General features: G+C 33.9%; 1 protein-coding gene across 1 annotated transcript in view; it reads left to right on the top strand.

Annotated features, from left to right (window-relative positions):
• The window catches only part of LOC124531904 (protein peste-like), a 68,442-nt gene that overhangs the window by 45,061 nt on the left and 10,561 nt on the right, over window positions 1-12,820 (top strand). The window contains exons 2-4 of the mRNA XM_047106474.1: window positions 3,258-3,405; window positions 10,297-10,435; window positions 11,227-11,384. Of these exons, the coding sequence (XP_046962430.1) occupies window positions 3,286-3,405; window positions 10,297-10,435; window positions 11,227-11,384 (417 nt within the window). The 5' untranslated portion in view covers window positions 3,258-3,285. The remainder of the gene's footprint in view (window positions 1-3,257; window positions 3,406-10,296; window positions 10,436-11,226; window positions 11,385-12,820) is intronic.

Raw genomic sequence — 12,820 nt, 5'->3', positions numbered from 1 at the left:
TGTAGGACAGCTAGCTTCATATGTCAGTATGCCAGTACCACGTAATATTCCCTTATCTATGACTATCCCTGTACTGTAGTGGGTCTCCTGCAAAACTTCCTTATTCAAATATTTTTTTTTTTTGGAATTTCAATATATTGCTTTCTAGCCGGCCAGTATTTTTTCGTTTATCTAAAATTAATTCTTCATTAAGTTGTTCACTTTAGTGAACTGAAATCAACAATCTTCTTTATTATTCTGCACGTCTACGGCTCTTCAAAACGAGACCGTAATCGATTTTTTATCTGTAAATATATATTGTAATAATAATAATCGGATAACGCTATTAACATATAAGATTGTATATCATTATATTAATCACAGAAAAGGACGTGGAGCATTTATCATAGCTACAATACAGAATATAAAAGTTTACCCAATTTTTCTAACACACAGTGGCGGATTTATAAATCTCCCGCTAGTAGGCTGTTCAATTTTTGCCATACCTACGTTTTTATTGCAACATTTATGATTTGTGTTCGATCGTCCTCATTACATCGTTTTTCTCCCGTTATTAGTATAAATATAAATTAGGTGATATTTCTGTCAGTTACTAGATTATCTTTCCAACCCGCTATGTAGTGACGAGTATACGGATTACGGACGTAATGTGTATACATATAATTATAATTTTTTTTTAATTTCTGTAAGATAATAAGAAATTTGGGCTAAATTTGCCGCCCCTCTAAATCTGCCAAAATAGGCTCCAGCCTACTTAGTCTATTGGTAAATCCGCCACTGCTAAAACAAAGTCTTCTTTGATATAAAACAGTAAATAAATTTTAAGGCAGTAATAATACCTGAATATCTAATGTGCGTTTAATTGTTCTCAGTCTGATTGCCTTAACACTTGTTTAAATATTAAATATTTTTAATGAAACAATCGAAGTCAACGTACCACGTCCAAAAATGTTTTTTTAATTTCGTATATTATTTTTCTTAGAATCAATGATATTCTAATAAACAGATATGTTATATCCATACTAAACAACAGAAAAAAGTGTGCCGCGCCGGGGACCGTTTATTTTAGTTTATTTTTATATTTCGTTAAAAGTAAAAAGGATAGCTTGATAAAAACAATAAGTAAAAGGGATAACTAGATGTTTTAATTACGCAAAACGTATTACTACGTAATTATGATGTATTATAACGACTAAAGGCAAACGTCCCAATTAGGACGTTTTTTAGTCTTCACTTTTTTCGCGTTAATAACATATCTGTTTACTAAAACATCATTGCTTCGAATAAAATTTCTCTAAATAATTAATTAGTATTGGTTTCCGAAGTGGATTGTTACCATTCTCATCGTCGTGATTCAATCACATCGATGACGGTAAGTGGTCGCTGGGGATACATTGTTTTCATGGCAAACATCTCATTGGGGAATCGTTTGAAGGTTGGCATTTCAGTTTAAATATATATGACCTTAGCGATGAGCGTGTAGCTCTTTCTGTCATTAGGAATTTGATATTCGTAGGAAGGAGACAAAGCATTCTGTATCTACTTGCCTATATACATCTTATAGTAGAAGATGTGTGTGTTCAAAGAAGTTTTTAGTATACAATATTTGTATGTTAGTAACTACGCTTCGCTGTTTCACTCGATTTAAATATGGCGTAAGAAATTGACGTTTCTGCTTACTAATAAGAAATATATATAAATATATAATACAGAAGAGTCAATAGCGCTATGTAGGAACCGACTAATGTAAAAAGTGGCAGAAAAGTCGTAGGACCGAAATAAAACCAAAGGGGCAGGCTTTGGACTGTAGTCTTCCCCAATCCTAATAAGTGATAAGCTTAAAAGAAAGGGTAAATACTGAATAATAATATTAGTAATTCCTTTATTAATTTTTGGCATAGCTACAGCTATATAAAAAAGAGATGTTACAGTGGTTAGAACGCGTGTATCTTAACCGATGATTGCGGGTTCAAACCCAGGCACCATTGAATATTCATGTGCTCAATTTGTGTTTATAATTCATTTGAGCTCGGTAGTGTAGGAAAACATCGTGAGGAAACCTGCATATGTCTAATTTCATAGATTCTGCCACATGTGTATTCCACTAACCCGCATTGGAGCAGCGTGATGGAATATGTTCTAAACCTTCTCCCTAAATTACAGGCTGTTGCTTGTTGCAGCTATATGTATGAATGCGTCACCCTAAAACAACTATTATTTTTATTGTGTAGCCATTTTTACTGTCTCGTTTTGTTTTGTTACTTATCTTGGATCACGTTGGGTTATGTAATGTAATGTCGTGACCTATTAAATTGCGATATTAAATATTTAGATATCTATTTAATTGCTCAAAGTTCTTTTGTGATAATGGTTTGATTTTGTAGTTATTATATGTAGTTTTAAATGTTAAAAAAGAGTAACTACTGAGTTTCTTGCCGGTTCTTCTCGGTAGAATCTACTTTCCGAACCGGTGGTAGCTTCACTTAATTGTTAAATTATGATTCAAAGGTGCTTGTAAAAACCCACTTGAATAAAATTTATTTTGATTTTGATTTAAACATTTCCTTAACTATACCTGACTATCTCATTATTTAATCAAATGATAATATAAAAACAATAAAAAATATGAATATGATGGCTTCAACTATATGCAAATAAAAATTAAAAATAACTACTGTACATATCATGACCATAATGGCAAAAACGCTATCAGCATGCCAGTCCGATCCTCTAAGCAAAAAATGAACCAGCTCTCTTGTCACCGTTGAAGGCAATAAGCCGATATGACATAGTTTTAAGAAAGGTTTTGGTACTTCCAAGGTCCAAGATGTTTCAACTGCAAAATAATGCGTATTATTATAGAACACTGTCTTAATAGTTTATATAACGTCACAGTGGCGGCGTTTCAAAAGTGCTTGTAAAAGCCTACTGGAATAAAGTTTGTTTACATAAAACTAGTTATAACGGATTTTAATCGCGTATATTAAATATTTTGGACATCCCGACGTTTCGAGCACTTTACAGCGTTCGTGGTCACGGGTAGTCAATATACGCGATTAAAATCCGTTATAACTCGTTTTATTTAAATGTGTAATAATCGCGAAAATTTAAGACAACATTAAGTTTGTTTAGATTTTGATCTTAGAAATCATCGGTTAAGATGCACGCGTTCTAACCAATGAGCCATCTCGGCTCAATTAATAGTAAATTTCACATTAATGAAACAAATTATTCGACTATGGTTTCTCTTGTTACAGATCTGCCGCAATAGAGTGCGCGTGCGCGATGCGCGGGCGCGCGCCCACGTGCCGACGCTTGGCGATCTTCTTGATCGCCCTCTGCGCAGGCGCAGCGCTCGCTACTGCGCTCGCTTGGAACTCCATCTTTGAATCTGCATTTAATTCTGTTAGTATGACATAATCTATATTTATATTATAACTCTACTGCGTTTATACCATACTAATAAAATTTATTTACTAGCTGTGCCCGCGACCTTGTACGCCTTTGAATATAACAAAAAAAATATTATCGTTGCCTTAGTTACTCCCTATTATACCAGCTATCTGCCAGTGAGAGTCTGTCTAAATCGGTCCAGCCGTTCCAGAGATTAGCCGGATCAATCAGACAGACAGACAGACTGACAGAAAGACCGACAAAATTTGTAAAAATGTTGTTTCGGTATATGTACCGTGTATACATACATAAGCATTGAGTGAAAAAGGGGTATTTTAATATTACATACAGACACTCGAATTTTATTATATGTATAGATCTATAATGCAAAACTGTATACTGTGCCAATTCGATATTACAGCACGTTAAAGAAAAATACTTAAACTATATATACATACATGTGTTATAATATAACACTTTCTATGTTGTATAGGATATGCACATATATATATTATGACGACCTCCGTGGTCGAGTGGTGTGTACACCGGTTTTCACGGGTACGCAACTCCGAGGTCGCGGGTTCGATTCCCGGCCGAGTCGATATAGATTATCATTTAGTTTTCTATATTGTCTTGGGTAAGGGTGTTTGTAGTACCGTCGTTACTTCTGATTATCCATAACACAAGTGCTTTAGTAACTTTTACTTACATTGGGATCAGAGTGATGTATGTGATGTTGTCTCATATTTATTTATTGATTATTTATATTCTAAGAAGCAATTATTGTGAGTTCACTCATACTGCAACAAAATAAATCCACCCTGTCTGCTATCACATTGATAGTACGTAACGTAAATGTAAATGTGTTAATCGCGGCGAATATCAGCTTTACAATACGACATGGGAACCTTCAAGAAAAGAGCGAACTCCTTCCTCAAAGGCCGGCAACGCACCTGCAAGCCCCCTGGTGCTGCAGATGTCCATGGGCGGTGGTAGTCACTTTCCATCAGGTGCTCGTTTGCCACCTATCACATAAAAAAAATACGATTAATTTTATTGCGTTAGAAAACCTGTTTATTAAACAAGCTCCATAACTAAACAATACTTCATAGCTTTTTTCTAAATATAAGTAGGTGCAATGGGTGGTCCATTGATGATAAGTGGTCACCCTCACCAGTAACAATGGCGTTGTAAGAAATAGCCAATACAGAAGTAATCTAAGATGCTTCCTATGTCCATTTCTAATGTAATGAAATGGCTCATTTACCTATGAAACCGGGATCAAAAATCAAAAAATCAAAATAAAATAATAACTTTATCCAAGTGGGCTTTTACAAGCACCTTTGAATCGTTTAAATAAAACATCCCGACGTTTCGAGCACTTTACAGCGTTCGTGGTAACGTCGGGATGTTCAAAATAATTAATATACGCGATTAAAATCCGTAATAACTAGTTTTATTTAAATGTGTAATAATCAAAAAAATTTAAGACAACATTACCTTTGAATCGTCATTTTACAATTAAGTAAAGCTACCACCGGTTCGGAAAGTAGATTCAACCGAGAATATCCGGCAAGAAACTCAGTAGTTACTCTTTTTCAACATTAAAAAAATACAATAATATTAGTTAAATACAATTATATGTATATGTATGTAATGTATCCTGCCTGGAAGTCAACCGGTCAGGGTCTACAATACTAAGTGTTACTGTTTGGTACAGAATATCTGATCTGTGAGTGTTGCCACCACCAAAACTTGCTTAATACATTTATAGCTAGTTTAGGTATGTTCTGCCCCAGTAACTTATTTATTTTGTGATCAAAGTAGACTTCTATCAGATAAACGGGTACCAGAAAAATTTACATTTATAAAGTGTTTTGTTTTTAACAAACATTAGGTTTTTTTTTTAAATATGAGGATTCTTTTCCAAATTTTACAATACTATGACGACACGTGCTTACTACAAAATCTCTTGGTAAAAACGAGTGTACAATTTTAAGATTAGTCTTTAACCAGAACTCCACATGGAGATTGAAAGAGATACACGGAAGATCTTTTAAAAAGTCTTAATGGGTAAAAATATTTCCAACACTCTTCGGAGTCCTTTTTGAAAACAAATATTTATTTCAAATAATTGGCAAAATAATATTAACGAAATTTCCCAATTATCTTGCGATTTGGGCGAGTCAGTCACACACAGCTAAAATCCTTCACCAGTAACTATCTCTTAAATTGCTGTACCAACTATAAGTACATATTGATATCTATATGTGAACGGGACTCTATCGTTGGAACCATCTTTTCGGACAAAATTACACAGTACTAGACATTTATTTTTGTAGATTGCGCAGATTATAAGATTTTAATGATCGAATGATGACACATATTAATTTGACTTTGTTAATCTAAGACGAAAAACATCTATCTGGTTCATTTTCATTAAACTTGGATAGGATCGTCGCTAATTCCCAAGTTTTTCCCCCGAGTTCCGACTTTTTGGATCCTGGAAAACCCTGTACATAAACAACATGTACTAAAACGTCCATAATTCACTCAGTATTAATTACACATACGTTTTCGTTCACGATATGATCCAAGTGAATTTTGCAGATCCTTTCAGTCACAATAAAACGATCGTCCCTTCAAAAACTTAAGGAATTTTATGATAAAAAGGCATCAACAAATATTTTAAACGCCAAAAGGCGTAAAGAAAAATCACGTCTTTTCAATTAAATATAAATTATATAATTTAATTGGTTCACATCAAGTTATGAATAAATGCAGGAATTCGTAAAAGCAATTTTAATTGAATGATTTTATAAAATATATTTTATTCAATGAAACAGGAAAATAATAACAAATATAGCTAAATGAAACTAGTTGACGATAAAGTTGTGTTCAATCATTCTACCACCTCTTAAACAGGAGTTAAAATGTGGATAGACTTTTTTATGGAATAGGTTGGCGGACGAGGATATGGGTGGCCCCATATGGCCCCTGATGGTACTGATGGTAAGTGGTCACCATCGCCCATATACAATGAAGCTGTAAGAAATATTAACTATTCCTTACATCGTCAACGCGCCACCCTTGGGAACTCAGATGCTATGTCCCTTGTGCCTGCAGTTACACTGACTCACTCACCCTTCAAACCGGAACACAACAATACTGTTGTTTAGCGGTAAAATATCTAGTGAGACCGATACTAAAGTGGCCAAATATTTTTCAAATGTTTCATTATATATTTCAATAAATACTAGAGGCATATTGATTGGTAGATCTTAAATGTTTCAGCATTGTAATCGATTATTTTTACAACATTTGTATATTGTAGAGTGGAATATTAGTGTTGTTAGTTTTCGCTACACGAGTTTAAGCTTTAGAAATAAGAGAAATATTTGTAAGTTACTCTGATACATTAAATAAATATATAAATAAACATCAGTCATTCAATCCTCTCAGTCAATTTCTAAAATCCTAAAATATTACGTGTCTCAAAAAGTACGAATATTAAGTTTCAAGTGAATACGAGAGAGTTATACCCCTTGGGAACTCCTATGGGTTTCAAATAGCATTAGATTTATGAGGACAGCTCATAAAAATTGACTCGAAATACATATATTATTAAATGTATTTCGAGCCTTACTGATGTAGCATCATTAATGAATAGTAGTTTATCTTTCGAAAAGTTTTTTTTTCGTAGTGACTGTTAGTCCTATTATCCTTGATGTAATATCTTAATTAAAAGAATACTAGCGACACGCCCCGGCTACACACGGGTGTAATGCTGTAAAAGTAAGTAGTTACTTGCTGTTGCAATGCTGATGTATCGCTAAATGTACTACAATTTTTTTTTGTCTTTACTATATTATGCACAGGTATAAAAACCTTCCTCTCGAATCACTCCAACTGTTAAAAAAACGCGACTTTGTTTTATACTATGTAAAGATAATAATGATGACGGTAATTACATTTTGTCTGATTTATTCCTTGGATATTCAAGTAGTACTTGTAGGTTTTAAATAACTAATAAATCATAGCTCCAAGGGCAGGAATATTTCATGTAAAGTTTGATAACTTTTTAATACTAATTCTAAATAAATAATTATGAATTAAAGATAAAATTAATGCGTGTGAAGCCGGAAAGCACAGCTAGTACAACAATAAAACCAGTTACATTATAAATAAAACTGGTATAATATTATAATGGAGATACTAGCATAGCTTTAATATATTATATTAATTGATTCGCAAATGGAAATATATAATAACTATGTTATTATCAATAAATCAAGAAACAAAACAAGTACTGTATGCAAACATAGCGATATTCATCGACTATTAAATGTAACTATTAATAAATCAAAATGTAAACGAAATTTGCTTTAAATAGCCTTTGTGCAAGCACGTCTGGGTAGGTACCACCCACTCATCAGATATTTTACCGCCAAACAACAGTACGCAATATTGTTTTGTTCCGGTTTGCAGGGTGAGTGAGCCAGTGTAACTAGAAGCACAAGGGACATATTTAAGAGTATTTTTTACATTGTCTATGGGTGGTAGTAACCACTTACTATCATAGGACGAGCATATGGGCCACATGCTCGTCCGCTAAACAATAGCATAAAAAAATGTTACCTTAACAATCGAAAAACACAAGCTCTGAATCGGTGAATGAATGCACACATAACACATATGCATTAAATAACTTGCCACGTTAATTTATTCATTCATATTTTTTTCATCGTGCAAATAAATGGAAAAATAAACATCTATTGATACTTAAATCTAATTCTTTAAAAGTCATGTAGAACCTAAATCACTTTTGTAATTAATCCTTAATATAATTTTATCTTATTAAATGTCTAACAAATGATTAATCTTTCGCATTTACGGCTTACGTTTAAAAGCCACAAATGACTAGCCCATTGGTCTAGTCAAGTTTCGTTTGCAAAGAAACTCATATTAAATAAATATTGGACAATATCACATACATTACTCTGATACCAATGTAAGCTGCAGCACTTGTGTTGTGGAAAATCAGAAGTAAAGAAGGGCACCACAAACAGCCAGACCCAAGCACATCAATACATTTACATACAACAACAACAACAACAAGAGCCTGTAAACTTCCCACTGCTGGGCAAAGGCCTCCTCTCCGTTTGATTAGGTTAGGAACTTATTCCATCACGCTGTTCCAATGCGGGTTGGTGGAATACACACGTGGCAGAATTTCTATGAAATAAGACACGTGCAGGTTCCCTCACGATGTTTTCCTTCACCGTTGAGCTCAAATGAATTACAAACACAAATTAAGCACATGAATATTCAGTGGTGCTTGCCTGGGTTTGAACTCGTATTACCCGTTAAGATGCACGTTCTAACCACTGTCATAAGTCATTGCATTTCGCCAATTCGCTCCATGTTAAACTCAATTACTCCGTTTGACCCCAGTCGATCGCGTATTTAAACCGTTTGATTAATCCCCAATAACGATCAAGGTTGTACAGACGGCACGTCTTCAATTATCAACAGAGTGGATTCAAAGGTTACAGCTGGATTCGTCAAATTTCTTCAATAAACAAACTACTGAGCTGAGATGGCCCAGTGGCGAGATCACGCGCATCTTAATCGATGACTTCGGGTTCAAACCCAGGCAAGCACGACTATATATATGTGCTTAATTTGCGTTTATAAATCATCTCGTGCTCGGCGTTTAAGGAAAATATCATGAAGAACCCTGCATGTATCTAATTTCTTAAAATCGAAATTCTGCCACATGTGCATTCCACCCACCCACATTGGAACAGCGTGATGTTCCACACCCCTTCCTTAATGGAAGAGCTTTATCCCAGGAGTGGGAAATTTACAGGCTGTTACTTTACTTTAAACACTACGAAATGCCTCGAACAATACTACAATGGTATTTCAATAGCAGGAAGAACAAATACAATTTTTTTACCATTACCAAAAAGGCACAGATTATCTCATCAAAGTCAAAAACAATTTAAAAAACTTTGAAATTTAATTGACGTGATATCATATCGTGACGCGATCTTGTGCAATCTGCGATGTTTATGGAAACAATGCCGTTATTGTGTATTCATTGTTACTTTGGAAGTAAAATTATTTGATATAAGTAAAGTGGAATAGAATACATAAATGTATTTAAAGCTGTTTGTTGTGTATAACATAATATAGCTATAGTATAGCTATTAGTAAATGGCATGGGCTGATTAACTCTTAATTTTTATCCGTCCTTGATTAGAATATTGCGCCACCAACATTAGGAATTACAAATGTACGTACCTTGAGCCATATAATAGCTGACTCATCCGTCCTACCAGAGCACAAAAATAATGAGTATTATTATTTAGTAGTAATTTATATGATGAATGCGTGGTACCTACGTATTCATTTCACCATATCAATATTTCTCAATATTTATCCGTTCTGTGAATTAAATACCACATAAAATATTGGTATCGGAAGAAAATTAGAACGATGTATTAAAAATGGATAATGAATATTGGGAAACTCAAACATCAAAATTAATATATAGCTAACAACGAGACGTTTTCTATGTTTTTGTATGTTGAATGATTAAACTATTACATCTAAATATATAAAAATTAAATTCGAGGATACAGCGGTGATATACTTTTAGTAATTTCAATATTCTTCACAGTTATTAAAAACAGGATATTTACTATGTTTTTTATCCTTATTTGAGGGAGTCTTGCGAACAAGATATTCGTAGATGAAATCCAAATATCGAACACCATCAAATAAAATAACAACTGGGTTTTTTTAATATCTGTAATAATAAAATTAACCATGTTAAGTTAAAAATCTTATAATCATAATGTTGCTGTTATTAAAGCTTGTTGTTATATGTTCTAGCAAATCAAATTATCGCCTCAAGCGCGAGGCTACAACGACTGGGTGGCGCCCTCTGTCCCGCTATTCTTCGACGTATATCTCTTCAACTGGACCAACGCGGAACAGTTTCCCGAAGAGATACCAGACTTGGTGGAAATAGGTAAGATACATTTTCGTTCGATAAATGTCATACATAATAGCTGGAGACGACGTGCAGGGCTGACGCCTGCCAGGTCATGGCTAATTGCTCTTAGCATGCCATAAATCGTCAGTATACAAATTTCTAACCATACAGGAAGACCGTTACTCCCAGGGTTCACTAGCTCTTGGACTATAATGTTGTATAAACAAAAGAGTAACTACTGAGTTTCTTGCCGTTTCTCCTCGGTAGAATCTACTGTCCGAACCGGTGGCAGCTTCACTCAATATAGTTAATAAATAAAGATTCAAAAGTGCTTGTAGAAGCCTACTTGAATAAAGCATATTTTCATTTGATTTGATTTGAACATATTTTGAAGCAACTGTAAGCTTATCTAAAGTTGATATTTGAAACATCCCATACGAGTTCCAAGATTATAATTTTCTTGTCAACAACAGAAATTAGGAACTTTAAATTATAATTTCTTTTAACGAAAGGCAAGTCAACGTGCCCATGTGGTCACCACTGCCCATATACATTGTCGCTTTCAGAAATATAGACCATTCTTTACATTACCTATGTGTCACTGACCTCATGTTATGTTCCTTGTGCCTGTAATTACACTGGATTAATCACCCTTCACATACTGGCCTACTCACCCTTCACTATGGAATACAATAATACTAAGTACTTAGTGGCGTGAATGTTTTGGATCTACCCACACAAGAATACATAAAGCCAACCAAGTGCATAACAAGTTTTAAATAAAGAATTAATTATATATTAATTTTGCATTACCAATTCTACCCCAGGACCATACCGTTTCCGTGAACACAGACGTCACGTGAACGTCACGTTCCACCCCCAGAATCACTCCGTGTCGTACCGCACGCAGCGAAGCTGGTACTTCGACGAGACCAGCAATGGTACCCTACAGGACAACATCACCATCCTCAATGTCATCGCAGCCGTGAGTAATGCAATTTTTACTATATGTCAATGACCTGATATTCTAAGGTCAATGACCTTCTTAATACATAAGTATAATACGTATAATTTAATATCTACTAAAATGGTATGTATAATAATCTTCCTACATGTACAACACAAACAAAATTCGAATTATTTTCACACACACATTTGAAAACAATAGTGTTATACATTATGTATATACACACACACATAAATACAGAAAAATATAAAAGTGTACCTTTTTACATTCATCGAAAATGTATAACTTAACGGTAAGGGGATTAACAACGGGTTTGTATTTTAATCCGCTTTGTTTCAGCTAACAAGATCGAAAGGTTTGTCATTAAAAAGTTCAGTCTGAAATCCATTTCGAATTACATTGTATTCCAGACTGGAGTTTTTAAAGTCGATTAGGATAATATTCCAAATATAGTTTCATTTTCTACGATAAATTAAGAGAAAGATATGACGAGGTTTCGGTGTCCATAATAGAACAGATCGTCCTCGAAATTTTAAGCAATGATGGCAATGATGTTCTAGTAAACAGAAATGTCACTAACGCGCAAAAAGTGAAGACTAGAAATGCGTTTTGCGTAATTAAAACATCTAGTTATCTCTTTTACTTATTGTTTTTATCAAGCTATCCTTTTGACTTGTAACGAAATGTAAAATAAACGTTCCCCGGCGCGGCACACTTTTTTGGTTGTTAAGTATGGGAATAACATATCTGTTTATTAGAATATCGTTGGCTTTTGGTAAATTTGACTAAAAAATATATGTCGATTTTCTATTTAATAAACGATACTGTTCGGTATATTTCTGTTTAATATACAAGGAGATTTTTTATAAACCTTATCCATGAAGAAACAAATAGATTACGTGTTAAATTATTTCGTGTTTTGGAATTTAATAAAAATATAATTATATGTACTTCTAATTCCAAATCCTCATATAATGGATTTAGGATTCTTTTTTCCTGTTCTATGAATAGTTTTTTGTTGCAACGCACATACACACACACAAACGTAACTACTAACAAATAACAACAGACGAAATTTAATAAATACATACCAAAGTGCATATTGGTACCTAATTATTGGTCACTCACTCAATTATATCAAGAATTAAACGACCTGTAAGAATTACCATAATTTATAACCTTCTGACCTGAATAAGCATAATTGAGAACCAATAATTATACTATACAGAATATACGTAGTATATATGTAGTAGTATAATCTATGTGAATATTATAAATGTGAAAGTAACTCTGTCTGTTTGTCTGACGCTCTTTGACGACCAAATCGCTGAACCGAATTTTGTGAAATTTGGTATGAAGCAAACATGAACTCCAAGAAAGGCACATGACAACCAATACCCTAAAACACGAGTGAAGCAGCAGCCTGTAAATTCCCACTGCTGGGCTAAAGGCCT

This window comes from Vanessa cardui, chromosome 8 (assembly GCF_905220365.1).
Source record: "Vanessa cardui chromosome 8, ilVanCard2.1, whole genome shotgun sequence".
Taxonomy (NCBI): Eukaryota; Metazoa; Arthropoda; class Insecta; order Lepidoptera; family Nymphalidae; genus Vanessa; species Vanessa cardui.
This window is presented reverse-complemented; position numbering and strand designations above follow the sequence as displayed.